We start from the raw sequence: 21,607 nt of genomic DNA on the forward strand, positions 1-21,607 counted from the left end.
GCACTGCTGCTTCTGGTACATCCAGCTCATGTGCTTTATTCTATTGAAGACTTCTATAGGCTAAGCATTGAATGTAAACACCGCTTAATTGTAATGTAGGATGTGATATACACTTTATATTTGTAGTGTTTCTAAATGTTCTGTGACAGTGAGTGTACGCCTTGCAATGCAAGACTTGGTTTCAGAGAAGAAAGTCCAATCAAATCACCAGGCTGCCCTTTGACATTTAGGTGCCTCCTGTGTGCATGCTATTTACTGCCGATGGCCTCCATGTTTTCACAGAGAGATCCGGAGGTCACGCCGATCAATTCGACATCTTGGAGCGGGTTGAGATGGGTCAAATGGCCTCCATGTTCTTCAACAAAGGTAATATTCCTCTGGCCTCGAGCTTCTACTCTCACGGCCCATTATTCAATTACCTGCAGACGCCGCCGTCATTAGCCACGTGTAACATTTATGGAGGCGCAGTGAAGGTTGTGTGGGATGATTCCGAATTAACTTTTTTTTACACCTTTCATGTCCGATCCTCACATTCACAAAGGAAGGCTGCTGGCTCTCTGATTGGATGTAATTATATATGGATAAATTGCCTTTGGTTGTAATTGTACCTGTTTGAGACTCCATCAAAGCAGTTAATCTCCCTAATGTGCATGTGGGAGAGAGGGGGGGGGTACAACCTGTACTCGTGGCAGAGATGTTAAGGCTGCCTGAATGATTTAGGCGCTAGTGAACCCTCCGTTAACTTGTGATGGCAAATTAAAAAGCAGAATCACAGTCACCTTTAAACTAGGGCTGCACAATATGTAGTTTTTTTATCGTCATCGCCATATCAACTTGCGCAATATACACATCGCAAAAGGCTGCAACATATCGCAATAGACACTCAGAGATTTTTTTTTGTGTTAGTTGAAAGAAAATATAAGCAGAAAATTGCACTTGAAAATTTAACATTCATTCTTTTTTTTAGTGATTTTCTTTCATTTGTTTTAAATTCAGCAAGCAATTTGTTGTATTTTAGCAGAATACTGAAAGCAGCAGAAATGCAGAACCGAGTACACTTTAATATCTGTTCATTTATCGCAAGTAATATTGTTACTGCGATATTCAACAACGGTATCTCATATCTCATATTTTCGCGGCTTTACATTCCTCATTCATTTCAGTACATTGTCCTGGTCGTGTCTGCATGCAGCACCCCCTTCTCCTCATCCCCTCCCTCCCCTTGTCTGTGTGCGTTCTCTGTTTAAATACATGCGAGTGACTCAACAGTCTGTGGCGTCCCTGTTGTCGCAGGGATAAAGCAACAACAAAAGGTCAAAGCTCTGACAGCATCATCTGTGCCGACACTTTCCGTCCCTTCAGCGTTTCAACACTAGGTGGAGCACTCGGCACGCACGCACACACACTGTCTCACACACACACACATGCACTCGGCTCGTGTTCACACCCACACGTGTGAACGCACTCATGCGTGCCCGTCATGCAGCTCACGCTGTTAAAGCTGCAGTGTGCTGCCATCCATCCAGCCTCTTGTCACTCCGCTCAACTGTCCTGCTCGTCAAAGGTGAAGTGCTAAAAAAAAAAATACATCTTTGCTGATGACCTTTCCCACCATGAAACAGGCTGTGTGCAGGTGAGGCACGTGGAGGTATCGATCCGTAGTAAGGAAATTAGTTTTCTCTCTCTCTCTCTCTCTCTCTCTCTCTCTCTCTCTCTCTCTCTCTCTCTCTCTCTCCATACTATGGGAGAGCTGCCCAGTGACTCTAATCAGAAATGAATTAGATGGGCACGAGTCCCAGCACATGCTGTACGAGGGGGAAACGCAGCTCTTTTGTCCATTCTGACAGCACCGACCTGCTCACTTTCTAACTGATATACTCATTTTTCATGCCCGTGTGAGAGCTTCCATTTTTTGCACAAATGAAAACAATTACCAAGTCCAGCAAGTTGTCATTTACATTCTTAGATATTGTCTCAAATGTTAAATGTTGCCTTAGCACAAACAAACCATTTAAGAACGTTGACCTTTTTAACAAAGTTGAAAATTTGATAAAAAAATCTGCAGCTATCTGCTCAAAGAACAAAAACAAACAACAAAAATCTGCTAGACATGCGATGCCAACTTGTAGTACTTTCAGGCCAGTTTTTTGATACTCTGCTGTGGATGTAGGCTCAGATTATGCTCGATCAGAACTAGTTTGTACGTACTTGTTGTCTGATCATATTGGAAATCCAAAGTGTTTATATCTGTTCTGAACAGCCACGCTGTAGGAGGAGTGGAAAGCCGTCTGTCTTAGAGAGAGGTGGAGACGCGATATTGTTTAAATATGGTGATATTTAAACAATATAATTCTTAATTGTGCCTGCTTTGGGTGGTCTAGGTCTCTGTCTGGAGTGTGTCCTGGGATACCTTCTGTTATGATTTGACATTGACACTATAAATAAAATTGAATTGAGTTAATCAGTTTGAGTTTATGTTTTACTCGTTTGTATCTGAAATGATACTTAGTATTCTATGTTAATAAATTCAATATATTTTTTTATTTATAGTTTGTCAGAAAATGCGAGCAATTTTAATTTCAACCTGTGCTCTGGATACGTGATGCGCATTTTTCAAGATTTTACAGAGCAGACAATTAAAGGATTAATCAAGATAATCAGCAGATTAATTGATAATGGAAATAATTGTTAGTTTGCAGCCCTATAGATTCTTTATTTAGGCACTGCCTCTTGGTCAGTGTGCATTCAGACTTTATAGATTTGCATTTAAAATAATCTCTTAAATTAAAGAAGAAGCACATTAGAAGCTATTTATGTACATCTAGGATGTTTACAATTACAGCAAAGTGCCTGAAAATCTAAATCTCAGTCCTCTTCCGAGGGGAATGGCTGTGCGGTTCGTTAGAAGTGACAACTTGATTCAAACCAACTCTAGAAAACAAACCTAAATTGCAAGGGATTATGGGTGTGCGAAGACCGATGTCGACATCTGATAACAGTGGTTTGTCTTTCTTGGAAAGCGGAGCAAAGGTAACAACTGAGGGCAAACTGCAGTCTGGACTGGCAATTGTATTCAGCTCTTTCTTCACGAGTTCAAGCAGCTAAATAACAAAGAGTGCAAACAAGTCCATCAAGTAACAGGACGTTAAAACAGTTTTAACACCACTTCCCCACTCTTCACAGGTAATAAACAGTAGGCGTGACTGCCCGCTGTCTTTCTGTCCTGCACCTTTGCAGGCAATTAAAAGGCATCTCTCCTGCTGCTCTAAAAAGAGGCATTCTTAGAGGGCATTTGACTTCCTCCTGGACTGAAATTGACATGGCAGCAGCAGCAGGGCAGGCTTGGAAGAAGGCCATGAGTATCGTATCAGCCTGACCTGCAGCCACTGACAGGAATGTTGATGCGGGCTGGTTTATCTGCACCACTGTGGAAAGGTGTTACTATAACCTTCACATTGATGATTTGAAAGATAAGAAGATGACTTTGGCTAAAGTCACAAAGACAGAGACTGACAGAGCGCTGTCCTTGCATCGGCATCTTGTCTCAGCTTTTCTCTCAGTCTGTGATGTGATGTACTGGTTAACATTGTGGCTGTGCAAACAGCAGGATTGTGCCGTCCCTCCCCTGACATACGGAGGACCGTGGCAGCGAATAGTAGGGGTGTCACGATTCTCCAAATCCTCGATTCGATTACATTTTCGATTCTAAGGTCACGGTTTGATTCGATTCTCGGTTTTTACATATATATATTTTTTAAAGCACAGGTTGCTATGCCATTTTTAGACTATGCTTTTATGCAATATAATATCTGACCTTTGTTCGTAATGTACCACACTACATTGTCAAATGTAAAACATTTATTAACAACATAATGTAACATTAACTTGTATCTATAACCTGCCATCTAGTTTCTCTTTTGTAACTGCAGTCTTCTTCACAGAAGATGACATTCAATTTCACAACAAAACAAACAAAAAACAATAAAACAGCCATGTCCATAGTCTTCTCTGAACAATTAAGTGTCTTAAACTATTTCCGAACAGTTGAACATATACCACACAGATTAACTGCCATGTTAGTTGTGCTGCCATTGGAAGAATATGGTACACGCACATAGCAGAGCTTGCAAACTGTGGCTTTTTTGTCGACAACGCGAACGTTGTCAACGTAACTCACTGGAAATCCAAAATACTTCCACACCGGCGACTTCAGTGAAAGAGGAGGGGGTTCAAGTTCTGTCGATGGGTTTCCTGCCATGCTATTTTTTGACTGGCTGTAGCTAAATTAGAGGAGGTTCACTGACTCGCAGCACTTCAACACTAGTGTTGACGAACTGACCGAAGAGCTGGTTAATTAACCTGAGTAGTGTCACTGAACCGGGAGAATGAACCGACTCACTCCTGTTTTTTTACCTCATTCGTGCCGGGCAGCGCTTCGCTCAAGCTGAGTGCGATCGTTGTATGTTCCTTTGTGTGTGTGTGTGTGTGTGTAGCTGGTCTTCTTCTGCTACTGTGTGTGTAGTAATCAAGCTCATTAGCGCCTCCACTGGAGTGGTGGTAGAATCAATCAGGAAATGGGCTACCTTGAGCAGGCTACACGTGTTTTTTTCAAGGTGGTAAGCTTCTCCTCACAACGCGTAGATGCTATGGCGCCATTTTGATGCTAACAAGCACTCCCCCCCACCCGTTAGCATTCCATTGACTGCCATTCATTTTGACGTCACTTTGACAGCAAATAACTTTACATCTGAAGCGTTTAAAGACTCTTATTTGTCCATTGTTTATTTCTAAAGAAACACGACAATGTATAAAAGGCTCCATTACCTTGTACCTCACGTTATGGCTCCGTAGCAGACGTTTTTGTAAAAATAGGCTAACGATTGTGTCATAACCACGCGACTTACTGTCGCATAGTATAATAGCATAATTAACGTATAGTACAGGAGAAACTCGCAGACAGTTTTGACTTACATTAGCTGTTTAGGTTTAATTACTAATGTTAACTAGCTTTTTAGTTAGCAATGATTAGCCTGTGCCTATGTTATCTCCTTACATATACCTACGCTCTCCGTCTCTCCAAGATTGGGAATGATTGAGATTTCTCTTGGCACAACTACCAGAAGACTTCCAACTTTCAGACAGGTTGCTCACGTCACATTTATGTCGTCTCTCTCAGTTGGAGGCTGCGCAGTAACGCTCAGCACTCACCGGAAAAGTGCTTCTAATATCCTTCACTGGTCTCCGTCCAGAGCAACGGGATCTGTTGGTCCATTCTATATACTGTCTATGGTTTTTTCCGCTTGGCACGCCGACCAGATACGACATGGGGGCGTGGCAGCATCGACGATTCCATTTTTTAATTCGAAATTCGAGATTGTGACTTAATTTCGGTCGATTTTTATTTAAAATCGAAATCGTGACACCCTTAGCGAATAGTGATTTACTCCGCTGTAACCCAGGCTTCTATCTTTTAATGAGAGCTAAACATGGGCACATTCATTTTTAATTCTTAAGTGACTTTTTACCTAAATGTCATACTTGTGCATTGAGAGCGCTGGCAAAATGAAAATCTGGAGTGCCTGAGCCACTGGGAAGATAAAAGCTTGCAGCCCAATCATTTTCCATACGCCACTGCTACGATACTTTTCTGTGTCAGCTTTGTAAGAGATGCACTTTAATTTCAGAGAGGGTGTTATAATGGCTAACTGTGATCAACCAAACAGATGGATATTACAAGTTGAGTCCCAGGATAGAAACTCGCTCCATGAAAGCTTGATTTGTTTCTTAAAATAAATGTCCTGTTATGTTGTAACTTTAGAATCAGTTTAGGCCTTTCACACCTCAGCTCTGCTTCCCGGTGTTTAGAGGCAGATGTGGAGCTATGGGGGAGAAAGTGATAGAAGTAGCTCAGATTTTGTAAGACTCATGCTTAGCAGGAAACTAATGTCTGGGTTCAAGGTGTGTTTGCATGATTGCACAGCAGTGAAAAGATGGAGGATACTTGCTTCTTTTAAGTGGCTTTTATTAGGCAGTTTGATAGAAGAAGCACAGTGCCGAGGTATGTCCAGGATATGTCACTTCTGCTTAAAGCCTAAAGAAGAAATAGCATCTATGATCTACCTCAACAGGGTGAAAAGGCTGTTACCCGGGTGTTGAAAAGAAAAAAGAAAAAAAATGCTCCATGTTAGCTTAATGTATATTGGCATTTGCATATATATACATATTTCGGTTGCCGTATGGCGATGCCTTAAATGTTTTTGTAAAATTGCCGTTACATAGTTTGTCCACCAAAGAGCGCTAGTAAGTCTCTTATTCAAGTGTCCTACTCAGTACTTAGTTACAATTATTCAGTACAGTGTTAATCTTGGCAGCTATTTTAGATTTAGTCTTAGTATTTATACAAAAATGCTTATTCATTTTTGTCACATTTAAGTCATTCCTATCCTCCATAGTTTTAGTCGACGACAACTCAAAATGTTTTAGTCCAGTTTAAGTCGACGAAAAGTCGTTATATTTTAGTCAACTTTTAGTCAAAATGTTTTCTTTCTTCATTTTGTCAGCTATTTTTTTTTTTTTATTTAGTCTTAGTTTTAAACCCTTTGTTACATGTCCTTGTTTTGCAGCCCTAGTTTCAGTGATGTTAAATATTGATTTATTGTTATTTTATTGCACTGACAAAGGTTACCTGCATCACACAGAAGTTATGTTGACATTGGCCATTTCTGAGTCTGTACTGTACTATTTACTTATTTTAGAGACATATTGTAAATGGTCTTGTTGCATCAGGGGATGGCTCAATTTAGATTTGATTTGTGAAAGCCTATAATCTCAGTTCATCAAGTTTTGACTCTGATATTCCCACAAGAAGTAGAATTCGAGTATAAGGAGAAAAAGGTTAATGAGGTAATATTCAAAGTTAAAATCCTCTTTTTTTATATCCGGGGCTTTCAGTGGGACAGCAGCGCAAGCTATTTGTGACCTTACAGGAGGTCAAAGCAGACTTCTTACAATAGGAAACGTAAAATAACATTTGTCCATTCCTATTATGTAATGTACAGTATTACATCCTTATAGTATGAGGTAATAAAAGTGGCTTTTTGCTGTGGCTGCTCTCAGAGAGGTTGTCAGGTCTGCTGTCAGTCAGAAGCAAAGTGATGATGGATAGGGATTCGTTACACAGCTACGTGAAAGACCGGGCTCCTACGTGCAGACCCATTTTGCAGCATTTTTGCCCCGTGGCTCTGGGTAATTGGGAAATATTAGTTACAGTGCCGTGAAGGCCTGCATCCCCATGGTCATGCAGAGCTCCCGCCTTGCTATCACTTACTGACAGCGGCGGCAAAGTACAGTACGTCCTGTTTCTGCTATCTGCCACTGAGACACTAATATGCCTCGTCCAATGTTGTATCACAGGAGACATTATGCAGAGTAGAGAAGGGTTTGTTTCTTCAGCTGGCAATGTGAGAAATAATACTTTTTCTTTAACGCTAAAACATGTGCCTGTCCAATTTGAACTATATTATAGATATTAAAATATGCTTCACATTATCGTACACAATATACAGTATAATTGCACTTGAGTCAGTATTTCATCAGTTGCTTCATTACAGAACTACTTATACTGAACTTTGCATTTGAGGGTGTGTGAAAATAGGGATGCAGTGATCCGATTTTTTCAGTCCCGATACCAATACTTGGGCTTTGGGTATCGTCCGATACTGAGGACCGATTCGATACCAACATCAGGCTTAGACTTAAAGCTATAGTGCACGACATTCAAACCATTGCCACATGAGTTGATACAAAGCTAATTAAGCCTATGATCTCCACATCTCACTGAAGGCTCGTATCATGTGGATGCAACGACAGTGGTGTTGTCATTTCTTCTCTTCCTCATGGGGGAGACAGAAACTACGCATTATAGCTTTAAACATTGCATTCCTAACTGTAAAACAAAATATAACAAATACATATATATATAAATTTACTGAATTGTTTTTTATGAAATAATAATTAGGAAGAGTTGAATTGATCTGCCCCATTGTCACGATACCAGATCCAGCTATTTGAGTCAGTATTGGATCGTTGCATCCCTACATGAAAATAAGTACCAGAGTTATATCTTTTTGATGCTACACTTGCACATGACAAAAGTATACAGGTAAACCATCCAAAACTTGTCTTTATTAATATCTTAATGGTGACTTTGTAATGATACATGCATTTTTAATTCACCGTTTATTTATGCAACTCTACAAATTACTCTGGTATTTTTGAAAAGTCCATGCCATTGATGATACGATACCTGAATTTTGATACCAAAACCATACTTTTGATACCTTGCTTTGAGATAGGCATGGGCCGGTATAAGATTCTGACGGTATGATAACCTTCAGCCTCAAATGTCACCGTTTCACAGTATCGCGGTATTGCAATTACAGCTTTAAAATGTTTTGTTAAAACAACATTTTTTTCCATTGAACACAATGTATTTTATTTTGAAACACACTGCACACTGGCAGGGAGAGGGATTACTAAATGGCACTTTCTCTCCTTGACCACTCATAAAAAACAGCTCATACCTTAGGGACGGTATGACGGAAAATGTTAGTGGTTTTGAAACCGTGACTTTTTAAAACCTTGAAACTGGTAACCGGCCCATGTCTACTATGAGAAATACAAACATATTTTTCTAGAAAACCTTTTTTCATTTAACTTCTCAAATGTTAGACGCGCTGTAAAGCTATGCAACACAATCTGCTTTAGCTAGAAATGAAGCATTCCTCACGTTATATTTTGGAAGGAACTAGCAAAGGTAAAAATAGTGTCCGATACATTTTCACAGTTAAAAAGTTCAAACAAAATTTCTTTGAGCTGTCATGTCATTTTTTACATTACTTGCATCTTTTATCATAATATTGACTAAATACAAATGAAGAAGGCTGAAGCACAACATTTCAAATTCCTTCCATCAGTGCAATCATCCCTATTTATTGCCCCATTCAATCTCGGTTAATGCTTTTATTGATTTATTTGGGTTACTTTCAAAATGACATATAAGGCACATTACCACTTTTAAGTAGAACTAGTAAAATATTTTAGAATATGACTTTCTGTTTCATGTAATGAGGTTCATCACTTTTTTTGTTTAGTTTTTGGTTTCAGTTTTCAGTTTTGTGTTACTTTGAGTGGTTGGCGTTTTGTGGCTTCTTGCCAAAGAGGCTTTAACTTTACGTTATTGGCTGTTTATAACAATACAGTCCTTAATACAGTTCATACGCAAGCCAAAAAAAGGTAGCCATACATTTCTTTTATTAACCAGAAATGTCAACACTCTCAGATTCCAGCTCTTCAGATGTGAAGATTTGATGCTTTTTGTCTGATTTGTATCAGTTTAAATTCAATATTTTGGGGTTTTGGACTTTTGGTCGGACAAAACAAGTAATCTGAAGACATTACATAAGGCTCTGTGATGTGTAGTCACTGTTTCTTTACATTGTCTGACATTATATAGACCAAACAATGAATCGAGAAAATAATCATATCAGGTAATTTTGACTTGCAGTACTCTGTAGTCTCTGATGTTGGTTTCTTTCTGTTAACAGCTTTTTTGCAACTAGATCAATGGATGTTTATTAGGCTGCCAGATCCTTATTTTTTCAACTCCTTTCACAGCCTAATTTAACTGTTTGATCGGCATTCTCAGACCTTAATTCATATAAGAATCAGTGTAGCTGTGAATGTGTCACTTTTTATTCCTTTTTAAAGGACTCTATGCTCTAATTTCCTCGGCAGTAATGAATTAGCTGAGGGGTTCAGTGAACCCCCTTCTGAGAATTCAAGAGTGTGATTGATGTGTGGTGCACTGTGATGATCTGTCTGCCAGTTAAAGCCCTCCATCTTGTCCTGGCAGAGGCAGCTGGGGCTGGGACCGGGGCCGGCCAGTGGATGAAAAGATAAGGGCAGATGGTGATGAGCTTGTTGCTGTGGAGAGTAAAGGCTGACAGGGAAAATGTATTTCATGGAGTGATTAGTTTTTTTTAATTAATGCTATTAATATTTTTCATTAGACCAATAAGATGTGCCTCTGCTGTCCCAGAAAAGGGATGGAGGGATGTAGTGAGCGGAGGTGTGGATGAGATTGCATTTTAATAGAGATGGCACCATGGTAGTAAAGTTTAACACACGTGGTTCCTCAACTATATTTCATTTTTAAGTGTTTGGACAGCTGATGAAGATGAAGAATGTATTTGCTCGTCACCTCATGATCTCATGTTCCTTTAAAGGGATAGTTCAGATATTTTAAAGTTGGGTTGTGTAAGGTACTCATCCATAGTCAGTGTACTACCTACAGTAGATTGGGGTCGGCACGCCTCCAGTTTGAAGAAGCAGGCAGGAGTACTGAGTACCGCTGTGGACAAAGCAGCAGCTAAACAAATTTTAGATCTAAAAAAAGAAGATCAGAAACATTTTCACCGCAGGAATCCCTTTTTAAGTTTATACTGGGGGAACTGAAGCCGTGTGATTTTGTGACTTTGGTGTTTTAAAAGGGTTAGGAACTAACGAAACTAACAAACAAACTAACCGATGAAGGCAGCGGTAGACCAGCAACTTCCGTGTTCTGTGAGGTAAAATTACTTCTTTTGTGACTCTGGTGGCTTAGAAGAGAGCATAGATGGACATAATAGTTTCAGTTTCCTGTTGTAAAGGGCCTCTGCAGCTAGGTAAAGCAGTGAAAATATTCTAAATATAGTGTACACTAAAACTGATATTGATTTCTTTTTTTTTTTAGGTGTCTTGAAATACACTTAGCTGCTGCGCCTATGTCCGCAGCAGGACATTGCTTAGTTTCAGAGAGTCTGTTGATTTTATTCACATCAACAACTCTGAGTCATTCATGCCTTGTTCTTTTCATTTTTGTCTTTCAGTTGGCATCAATATGTTCTACATCTGCATTATAGTCTATCTGTACGGAGACCTGGCCATCTACGCAGCAGCTGTGCCTATATCACTAATGGAAGTCGCCTGGTAAGACCAATATACTCACTTTATCACATTCATTCTCACTTATATTGTGAAGTAAAACATATATAGATGGGTTTTATAGACTTTCTCCTTGAAGAACATTTGCTACTTAGAACACATCTGTCTTCATCTTATTGGCTCCTCTTCCCCAGACACGTTGGTCCTGTAATCACCTTCAGAACTCAAGATTAAGACAATAAAGCTTTGCTGACCGAGGCCTTTAGGCCCGCTGACCTCTTACCGGTGCTCCTGGTGTCTGGGTCATGTTGACTTGCTTCCAGACAGATTTTTATTGCAAGTCCGCTGGCAAGACTGAGTGAGAATAAGGTTATTTTATATACTGTAGTTACTGACTCTGCCCTTCAGATCCTGGACTAAAGAAATAGTCATTCCCCCTTTAGTGTTTAGTGAGATGATTTCAGAATGGGGACAGTTTCTCACAGTGATGTCTTTGATTGGTTCAGGAAGTTTCAAAAATAGGTATAAAGTATAATATATGATCTTTTATAAACTGCCCACCATTTTGTCTCAATTACTTTCTCTGACTTCAGAGTTGACTAGAATAAACTTAACCAGGTAAATACATTTCAAACAAAAAACATTTGTAGGTCGTTTTTGTAAAGATCTCAACCACGCACGCAAACAAAATACCTTCTACGTTGTGTGTCTGTATGTCTGTGGTTATCTATACTGTGTTGTAATACAGCTAAATTTGTGATTTACTTCGTTCTTATTAACATCTTTCTTTCTTCTTTTGTGAGACAACAGATACAGAACAGTCATTCCTACCTTTGTGCTATTCAAATGATTATTTTAGGATTTAACATCTCAGTGATTACAGAGAAAGTTATAGGCAACAGAAAATAGTCGTCTTGAATTTGATATCATTTTCAAAAGCTAATGAATTTTCAAAATTTTTGATTTTTCACATTTATCGAGTCTGGAGACTAGAAGCTCTAATTTTGGGTGTGAAAAACAGACTTGTTGTGGATGGAGAACAAAAAAAACTGAAAGAAAAAGATGCGTTTTCAAATTCCGCCGTATTATAACATGTAAACCCGATCCACGTTGTTTGTGTTTTTGTCCACCCAACCTTAGCTCTAAATTGCAATTACACAAAACACCGAGATTCTTTTTAATTAAAGCTTCCTTTTTATAGGCCACACTGACAGAAAAATAAATGATTACCTAGACTGACGCTGTGTTTTTTAATACTTTCACTTTACCCTCATTACGTATCTGAAGAAGAACTGAAACAGTCAGTTCTTCTTCTTCTAATTTTTGTGACAAAGCAGGCCTACGTCATCCTGTCCTGAGGCGCACCACACTGATGCTGTCGTATCGTGTTAAATTCTCTTCCACTTGTCCAAACCTTGCTAACCTTCCATAGAAAATAATTGTGAGATGTAACTGAGACTTCAAAAGCAGTTTGCTTTGCCAAAGGCACCCACCGCAGATTACTTAGTAGCATGGACAGATTCTACTAAAACTGTGTCACGCAGCAGTGATCGGGTTTGTGATTACTTTTGAGAGACACTCAAGTTTTCATAACCTCTGCTACTCAGACATTTTCCATGATGAGTTATATTGAGAGTTCAAACTTTGAATATAAATGATGATGACGGCCTGTTAGTGTGCATTATTTTCCAATGGCAACATCTCACAAGGTTGGGCTTTAATGTTGAAATCAGTTTGTTTGTGTACTTCCTGTGCAGTGGAAACCACTCCTGCAGCGCTGGAAGTGTGAAGTACAACGACACAGATCCCTGCTGGGGTTCTGTCTCGAGGAAAGATGCGTACCGGGTGTTTCTGGTAAGTGTTGATTCCTCTTAGCATGCACGTACCTCTGTTCACCTCCCTGGTTTTTCTTGCCAAGTAGTTTGTGAACGACTGAGTTATCCACCTCCTCCTTTTAAGTCCTGGGAACTGGAGCATAGTCCAGGACTGTAGTCAAAACCGCAGTCAATTCCAAGGCTAGCCCTGATTCAGGCTGCTTATCATGGTTCTGCATTGATATTTCCAGGATCTCTGACATTTCAGTCACAGATCCACTCATAAAATGAGTTATGGAAATAAGGTTGAAAATACAGACTGACCGGATTGTTTAAATTTTTTTACAAAGAAGAGGTTGAAATGATTGATTGTTGAACAATTTACGTACAGCTTGTTTTCACATGGGATTCAGGGGCAAAAGTACACGTTTGGCTCAAACAGCCCAGCTGCAACTTGTCTATAGATGTTTTTATCTCCTGTGTGAACGAGGTGTAATGTGTCAAGTCGTGCCTGCATTTCTGTCGGATGAAGCTCTGACAACGTTTTCTGTCTTCTGAGTCCCTCCCTCACTCAAACGTCCCGAGACTCACCACCTCTGCAGCACACAGGAAGCGTGTGTGTCCTTGAAGTTTTAAGCGAGCCAAACTCTGTGATTTCCACTTGAGCTTTAACTTTGCACAGCGACATTGCTGATCTCCTCCTGTATAATTTCTCAGCCTCCTTCTCTCTCTCTCTCTCTCTCTCTCTCTCTCTCTCTCTCTCTCTGCTTCCTATCCTTGCCACAAATTTAATAGAATGAACAGACCCCCAAAGAATGTGCCAATAAATTAACTTTTCCCCTTTTATCTCCTAATGGGATAAGCCTCTTACTGTATGTTGGCAAATTGAAATAATGCTGATTAGTAATCTCCGGTCAATTTGTTTACACATGCAGATTTGCAGACTAATTTTCCAGTTTCATCATGACCGTGCAGGGAAGTAGATATGTAGCACTGAAGAATATTTACAGCAGTGACACTGACAAGTAGGGACACACTGATCTGACCTTCAAACTATACTCGTACAAGAACTGCAAATAGTGCTCTTTTCCCCCCCAAAATTAAAATCTGAAACGTCTCTATGTGACATTGATTAAACTTATTCTTCAATGAGAGAGAAAGGTAACATGAGGCTGTAGCTACTCATTCATTCTTAACTGCAAATGGAGAAGCTCATACACCAAAATCCTTTTTAAACCTGTGCAAATTGCATTTTTATTGAAGGTTTATGAAACTGTGGCGTTACAATGCATTCAAAATAATACCAAGACACAACCTCACGTTCAGCTTGTGTCAGACATGTAACACACTGTTTCTGCTGTATGATAACTGGTACTGTGTCCAGTCACAGACCATACAAACCTTCTACACGCCTCTGCATGTTCCTTGTCAGTTTTTGTTTTCTGAGCCGTTCGTCTTTATCAAGCTTTATTTGACATGTAATAAAAGTTATTTAATTCATGCAATGTTTCAAAATGATAGCCTGAACAAACAACTGCATTAAAAAAAACAAACTAGATGGAATCTTTGATATTGTTAGCTAACCAAAAGTGTCATTGTTAGCTCTTCCAGTTTTATGGTAAAGGCCTACCACACTAAAATGCATTTATTGTAAAACGCACGCAGGGAGGATCAACGGTAACTGTATTAAATGTGGGTCGTCACTTCTAATATCCAATCTGCTTAGAATCCAGTCAGTATCGATGGATCGGATCAGATGCAGCCCTGCAGATGAGCTTTAATGGTGTTTGTCACCGTAATATTTTCTACTCTGATATCATAATAATAAGTTGACTTCTCATTATTTTTAATTAATCAATTCCTGTCTTTATCTCAGCAAATCCGATGCAAATTAACATCCGATGGTTAAACTTTTAGTCTGTTTTGCGTCCATACATCTTAAATAGTTCTCCACATGTGTATGTTAATTCTCGTAATGACGTTTTTTTTCAAGTGGAATTCCTTAGATTTTATTTGCTTACTCTCAAAATGTGGCCCAATTTTGCATTGCAGTACTGGTCTTTAAAGCCTCTGAACACCCACACAGGTGTTTTCAGTTATTCTGGCTGATTAGACTCTTTTCAGGTTGAAGGTGGGCCGGAGCTTTGATGGGAACTTATAAGTAGGGTTGGGTACCGAAACCCGGTTCCACTATGGAACTGGTTCCTACGCAACCGGTAGGAATTGGACCGGATTAGAATATAAATTTTGGTTCCTCATTTCGGTTCCACTTAATTTGTCGACTGAAATATTTTCCCTCTGTCGCTCCGAAACCGACGTAAAAATATCACACTTTCTCTGTAGTCTACTGTTAGCTAGCTACCGTTAATGTAGGCTACTTTCCCTCTGGGCTCACCAAAACAGACGTAAAAGCATATTAACCATTCACTGCACGTGATCGCTAGTAAACATATTACATATTTGATGGCATTTTTCAGTTTTTCAAGAATCGGTTTAGGAATCGGAATCGTTTTAAAAGTACCGGTCCGGCATCGGAATCGTAAAAAATCCAAACAATACCCAACCCTACTTATAAGGTCACAAATTCTTTCTACAAATAAGGATGAAAAAGATGTCATTTGTCTTGTCACAACAGGGGACTCAGGAAGATGTCAATCTCTCAGTCTAACCACACCCACACATTCCTGGAAAAGGTCCAATCAGCCACATTAACTATAAACACCTGTGGATATTGCAGCTGTTCTGTTTATGTACATTGTGTCATGATTTAAATGCTCAGCTGCAGCTGAGAAATACCTTCAGTCCTGTGATGACAGGTGAAGATTTTTTGTCTTTTGATGTTAGTCGTCGATCCATCTGCTCACAGACATTATGGGCTTTTTCGGCATATATTTTATTATGTCATACGTTCTTATCCTGGCAATTGTCTTTCTTCTTCTGGTTGACCTTTTCTTAAATATATCAGAAATCATTGAGCTGTGATGAAACATTGAGCGGGTCCTGTAAGCATACTGTACAGTGTGTGTGGACTGTCTCCTCACTCTGGGTCTGTGCCTTCACAGGGTCAGAGGATCTGGCCTAGAGACTTCTCCCAGACTCTGAATGATGAGTCTAAATAATTTAATATTTCTCCTCAGCTGTTCTCTACCCTGTGGAAAGAGCTATCAAAACCTGCCCCACCCACAATCCACTTGGTCTCCTTTGTATTCTCAGTGTTGCGAGCTGAGCTGCAAGGACAAAGTGCCCTTCTTCCACAGTATTGAACCGAACTGAAGAACAGACCATTTTCACTCAGGTCTTCCACAGGTACAACGTTTCCGAGGGGTCATTCAGTGAAGCCATGCTCAAAATTGCTAGCTGAATAATAGACTTATAAAAGAAATAGACTATAAGTTTGAAGGAGGGTTTGTCATGCAAAGACCAAACCATCCCTGACTAATATAGTACAAATAAATGTGTATAAAGCAGTGGTTCATAACCTTTTTCACCCCATTACCTCATTTTTATGTACCAATATTTTCATAATTAGTATTTTTAGGGGGATGATGGAAGCTGGGGGCAAAATGGAACTGATTTATTTCAAACCTATTAGTTTTTTATTACAAATATATCAAGTGAGTATAAATGCCTAGACATCCTGCAACCCAGTCAGCAATGGAAAGCACATACGGTATATTAAATAAAAGAAGGCAGAATCTCCATTTTTCAGTACAAAATAGCAGATTGCATATTCTTTCAACCTTTTTTTTTTTTTCGAAACACAGAATACCAAAACCTTGTCCATCTCCACACTTATGGAAAGGCCTGACTACTGGATTTTCTAAGTAAGTCGCAGTCGCCTGTTGATGGTTGTCTGCCCGAAGCTGTCATAAATTGACTTTTTATGCAATTTAAGCCACATTTTTACAATACACATTTTAGATGTTGATGGGTTTTAACTATATATTTTAACCAGATCAAGGATTTTAGTCATCGGACATGTGTAACTTTAACGTGAAACTGCTTTATTTAGGGTTTTTATCGGTTTTAATCAGCGGGTCCGTTTGTTTTGGAGAGGAGGAGACCTCTGCAGATAATTTGGCTCCAGGTAAAAAGCTCCTGAACGATGACTGCTGAAAGAATCCTAACCAGGAGAAGCTGACTGCAATGACGGCATCGTTCCGTCCCTGAGTGGCAGAAAATTACATATTGTACGTTAAATGTTCCAAACCCAATTAAAACATCCAAAAGGCCTCTCTTTTAAGTAGCAGTTTCTCTAAATTGTATCTCTTTCTACATTTAAAAGAAGTGATTGAATGTTCATACTGTATGCTGCTACTGGATACGTTTCTCTAATATCACAGTCATTTTTAAGTTCTGTTGTTCTCGTTTGAGCTTTCTTTACCACATAGACGGTATATAAATGCTACTTTAGTACCAAATCATATACTTCTTTAATTTGTATATGATGTAATAATGTAATTTTTTCTTCCTTTTTTACTGAACTACTTTTTTATTTGTACTGTAGTTACAGTACAGTAACATATTCATGTGTAATGTAGATTATTGGACGCCAATGGGGGCCTGTACTGTAGTTGGGTTATGTTTCGGACTAGTCTATGATAAGGGAGCTGCTTTGGTTGTGTCCAGGGGAATCATGAGTGGTGATGCACATTACTGCAGCCATAACATTTTTAGTGTTTAGAAAATGACAAGAGATTAAAGAGGAGCCTGATTATGGCGTTGCTCTAAAGAGCTTTAATCCCTGTGTGGGTGCTGAGAAAGGGAGTAAGAGAGGTTGACGTCAGACAGAGAGCTGCTGTACTGATGGGCGGAGGCTTTCCCTGGCGAGTCCTGCAGGATAAATTGTTGTTCAGAAGCTTTCATTCACTTCTCTTTTACTGCTGGACTTCATCTTGACCGAACAACATTTTGAGGATCACCGCAAATTCCAGTGGTCACATCTCAGGCCTCAACAAGATGATTCATTTCATTGTAATCTGTTCATGTGTTGATAGTAGAGTGGATAAGCTCTCATATTATAAATAATTGTGCATTTTGTGAGAAAAGCATGACATTTCTAACCTACTAGTGCATACCATAAGGTTTATTTCCAGATTTGGAGGGAAGTCAGATTTGACCTCTGAGGGCCATTAGAGGTCAAGAATATTCATATATATCAAGGTCAAGGTTAGATTTGAATGTTCTTAAATTCTGGTGATCTAAAAAATATCACCAAATGAATGAGCACCCCGTATTTAGTTGAAAATGACACCTTAACTGTTATTTTACACGGTTTGGTTCCGAAATTAAATGATTTTGAACATTAGACTTTGGGGACTGGTGGCCATCTTGGATTTGACCTCTAACGGCCCTCAGAGGTCAAATCTGACTTCCCTCCACATCTGAAAATAAACCTTATGGTATGCACTTACTATGTTAGAAATGTCATGCTTTTTTCATAAAATGCACAATTGTTGTGGTTAGCCGCTCTACTATGATACCTTTTGTCTCTGAGATGCCTGTTGCAGGTTTTCAGAGCCAAAGCTGGTGCATTGGTGGTTTTTGTTTTTCCGACCAACAGTCCAAGAGATATTCAGTTTACAATGATATGGAACAGAGAAAGCAGCAAGTAACCCCTTTAGGGCTGCAACAACGAATCGATAAAATTGATAAAATTCGATTATTAAAAAAGTTGGCAACGAATTTCATTATCGATTCGTTGTGTCGCGCAACACGCCACTCAGTCGCGGAGATAAAAGCAATTGAGTTGAGTGCCGTGCGGAGCGGCGCGGAGCGAAAGAAAAGGAAAAAAGAGCAGAGCGGGGGTAGAGGAAATACGGAGAGAGACCAGAGAGACCCGTAACGTTGTTCTGGAACACATGGCGGAGGCAGAGAAATCAGTACGACCTAAGTCATCCAACGTGTGGGAGCATTTCACACTAAATAAATCGAAAACGTGTTAATTGCAAGATAAGCAAAAGCGACATGGCATGGCACGGGCGCACCACGGTGATGATTCAGCACCTAAAACGTAAACATGTTGGAGTCCTTGATGAGGAGGAAGGGAGTTCAACGGAAGGATAAGTCACTACAGAATCCTACTTTTGTTCTGTTTTGACGTGAGGAACGTAACGTCTCTCCAGTGGTGCTGGTGTGGTATTTACTCGTTATCCAGCTTGACAAGCTAGCGTTAGCTCGTTAATAACAGTAGTAAAGCAGGCAAGACTAAAGACACGTTTTTATTCACTTGCCTTTTTTGGCCCATTCATTTTTCAATCTATTGTCATGTATATATTCTGTGCTTTGTCCCATATCAGTTATTGTTGACAAATATATTTGTGTGTGTTGTACTTTTTAATTTCATTTTAAGGTTCTTTTATAGCACTTGGTCATCTTAAGCTGTGCTTAAATGTGGTGTATAAATGAACTTAACTTGCACTTAGTACAATGATGGTAATAATTTAATGAATAAGCTTCAAGTGAACGTGTGTGTGGTCTGTATCTGCTCTTTGGGTTACTTACCTTTACACAACTATTAACTAAAACAACAAGTATGTATGTAAGTATGTATTGAGTTGAGTTAGTAAATTAATGCTTTTTTGTTTTTTTATCCGATTCATCAAATAATCGACAGATTAATCGATTATTAAAATAATCGTTAGTTGCAGCCCTAAACCCCTTAAACTTCATAGATGAATTAACATATCATTTCAGCACTAATCTAATTCATCCTTAAAGTCCCAGCGTAACAGAAGTTCGAGTTGCTTTTGCTTCTGTACTGTGACGTATTTCTCAGTGAAACGGAATATTTGAACGGTGTACATTTACAGGAGGGATTTAAATCAAATCCTTTGCATTTGAGCAGACTGCTAAGAAGTGGGCAGGCTTAGGGCCCTATTTTAACGATCTAAGTGCACGGCGTGAAGCGCCTGGTGCCGGCGCATTTAGGGCATGTACGAATCCACTTTTGCTAGTTTGACGGTGGAAAAAAAGGGTCCGTGCGCCGGGCGCATGGTTCAAAAGGGTTGTACTTAGTGTCTTAATTAATCATAGGTGTGTTTGGGGCGTAACATGCAATAAACCAAACAGAGTGTCATCTCCCATTTCCTTTAAAAGCCAGACGCGTTTGTACCTTTTTGCATTGCTATTATGATGGCAAATTTGCTAAGCAGGAAGGAGAGATTTTCAGGAGAAGAAACATATATGGATTGAGCACTATGCCACCAAAACTCCACGAGGTGAAGCCAGCGTTAAAATAACAATGAAATGCTGCGTTATTGACTTTAGACCAGGTTTTTGTTGGTCAATGGCGCGATCACTTTCTGCTTCATTAAGATAGCAATACGCCAAGAATGCACCTGAACACACCTCCCTGTAAGACCAGCACGCCCATGGGCGCACAGATGGGCGCACAGATGGGCGCACAGATGGGCGCAGGTGCATTTGCTATTTAAACGACGTGGGCGCTGAACGGGAAATTGACAACTGCGTCGGCCTTAAACTAGCAAAGACACTTGCGTCGGGCTTTGCGCTGCGCCGCTCTGGGTGCAAGATAGGGCCCTTAGAGTTTATGGTGATACGGAGCTACAGAGACTGTTGGCTCCACACACACACACACACACACACACACACACTTCCCTCACCTGTTAGATCAGGAGGAGAGAGAGAGAGACGAATGAATTAGTCCTCAGTCACATTGTTTTGGAAGTTTTTTCCCCACTGATATCCAAACACATCTCTTCCTATCCAACCCAATTCGTAAAATGTTCACGTAATTTAATCTATTGATTCGTGTACACGAACACGTTTATTGTCCTATAACTGGGTTGTCCTATCTCTCTCCATATTGCATATGGTGGTTTTTTTTGTTGTTTTTTTTTTAAATCTTTTTGTTATTTTTTAATCTTGTTTTTATTTTCTACAGGTAACACAAGGACACAGGATTAAAACTAGGAAAATGTATTTTCATTTCACTGGGTCTTTAAGAGCACTTAAACAGCCAGGACTTTCTTGTCATTGACCTTTTTCGTCGGTGTCCCTTCCGTGTGGACTTTTTTCTGTGTGAATCTCTTCAACAGTTTTGGCAGGTTTTCCCCAGATGGCGGCTTACGGCAATTGGGGTGCTTTGTTCTTAGTGGACAACAGATTGTGGGTTATTTTAAGGTTTGAGAACAGCTGCCCCTGTACAGATGACTAGACCTTTTCCAACAGCCCTCCTGCTAGACACTAAGGAAATGAGGAGGGATGAGGGAAAGTGAAAAAAAAAAACCCCACTGGAACCTGGTTTGGTTCACTTTTGAGTGTTGGCATTATTATTATTATATAATATATAATTATATTATTATGGCACATGTTTGTGTTTTTATTCAACATGTTGCCACCAGTTTTTTGAACTGTGTTGTTTTTTACAGATTGCCTGACCCTTGTTTCTTACTTTTAACACCTGGAGGGCACGTTTGAATTCAGAGTGTTTTTAGGCAGCACATTTTCTTTTTTAGCTCCATGCCTTAGGCCCCTTTTCTTTATCATGTGTCTGTCACATTAACTGAGTGTCAGCCTTGATATTGACACTCAGCCTATAGGGGAAACTGGGGTATATGTGTGTTTCCACAAAGTTAAATTCTGCATAATCTTCACATTGATCTGCCCGGTATTGTCATGCTCCGTTTTACCCTGCTTTCAGAGGCCATAAGCCATCGCAGAATGATGTTGTTATGCACATCAAACTCTCATTATAGGAGGCATTGCCATTTTCATAAAGACCTCAGTGCTGAATTCACAAAGAGATGGACTAATTACTCCGTGATAATAAGGCCCAACGCTGCCCG

General features: G+C 39.6%; 1 protein-coding gene across 2 annotated transcripts in view; it reads left to right on the plus strand.

Annotated features, from left to right (window-relative positions):
* Positions 1-21,607, plus strand: part of tmem104 (transmembrane protein 104) — a 71,580-nt gene that overhangs the window by 11,855 nt on the left and 38,118 nt on the right. Inside the window, exons 6-8 of one of the 2 annotated variants that reach the window (XM_031318819.2) lie at positions 287-366; positions 10,929-11,028; positions 12,741-12,837. In XM_031318819.2, the coding sequence (XP_031174679.1) occupies positions 287-366; positions 10,929-11,028; positions 12,741-12,837 (277 nt within the window). Of the gene's footprint in view, positions 1-282; positions 367-10,928; positions 11,029-12,740; positions 12,838-21,607 lie in introns of both variants that reach the window. The other variant, XM_031318820.2, reaches the window with a different exon arrangement.

Source organism: Sander lucioperca, chromosome 21 (assembly GCF_008315115.2).
Source record: "Sander lucioperca isolate FBNREF2018 chromosome 21, SLUC_FBN_1.2, whole genome shotgun sequence".
NCBI classification, from domain to species: domain Eukaryota; kingdom Metazoa; phylum Chordata; class Actinopteri; order Perciformes; family Percidae; genus Sander; species Sander lucioperca.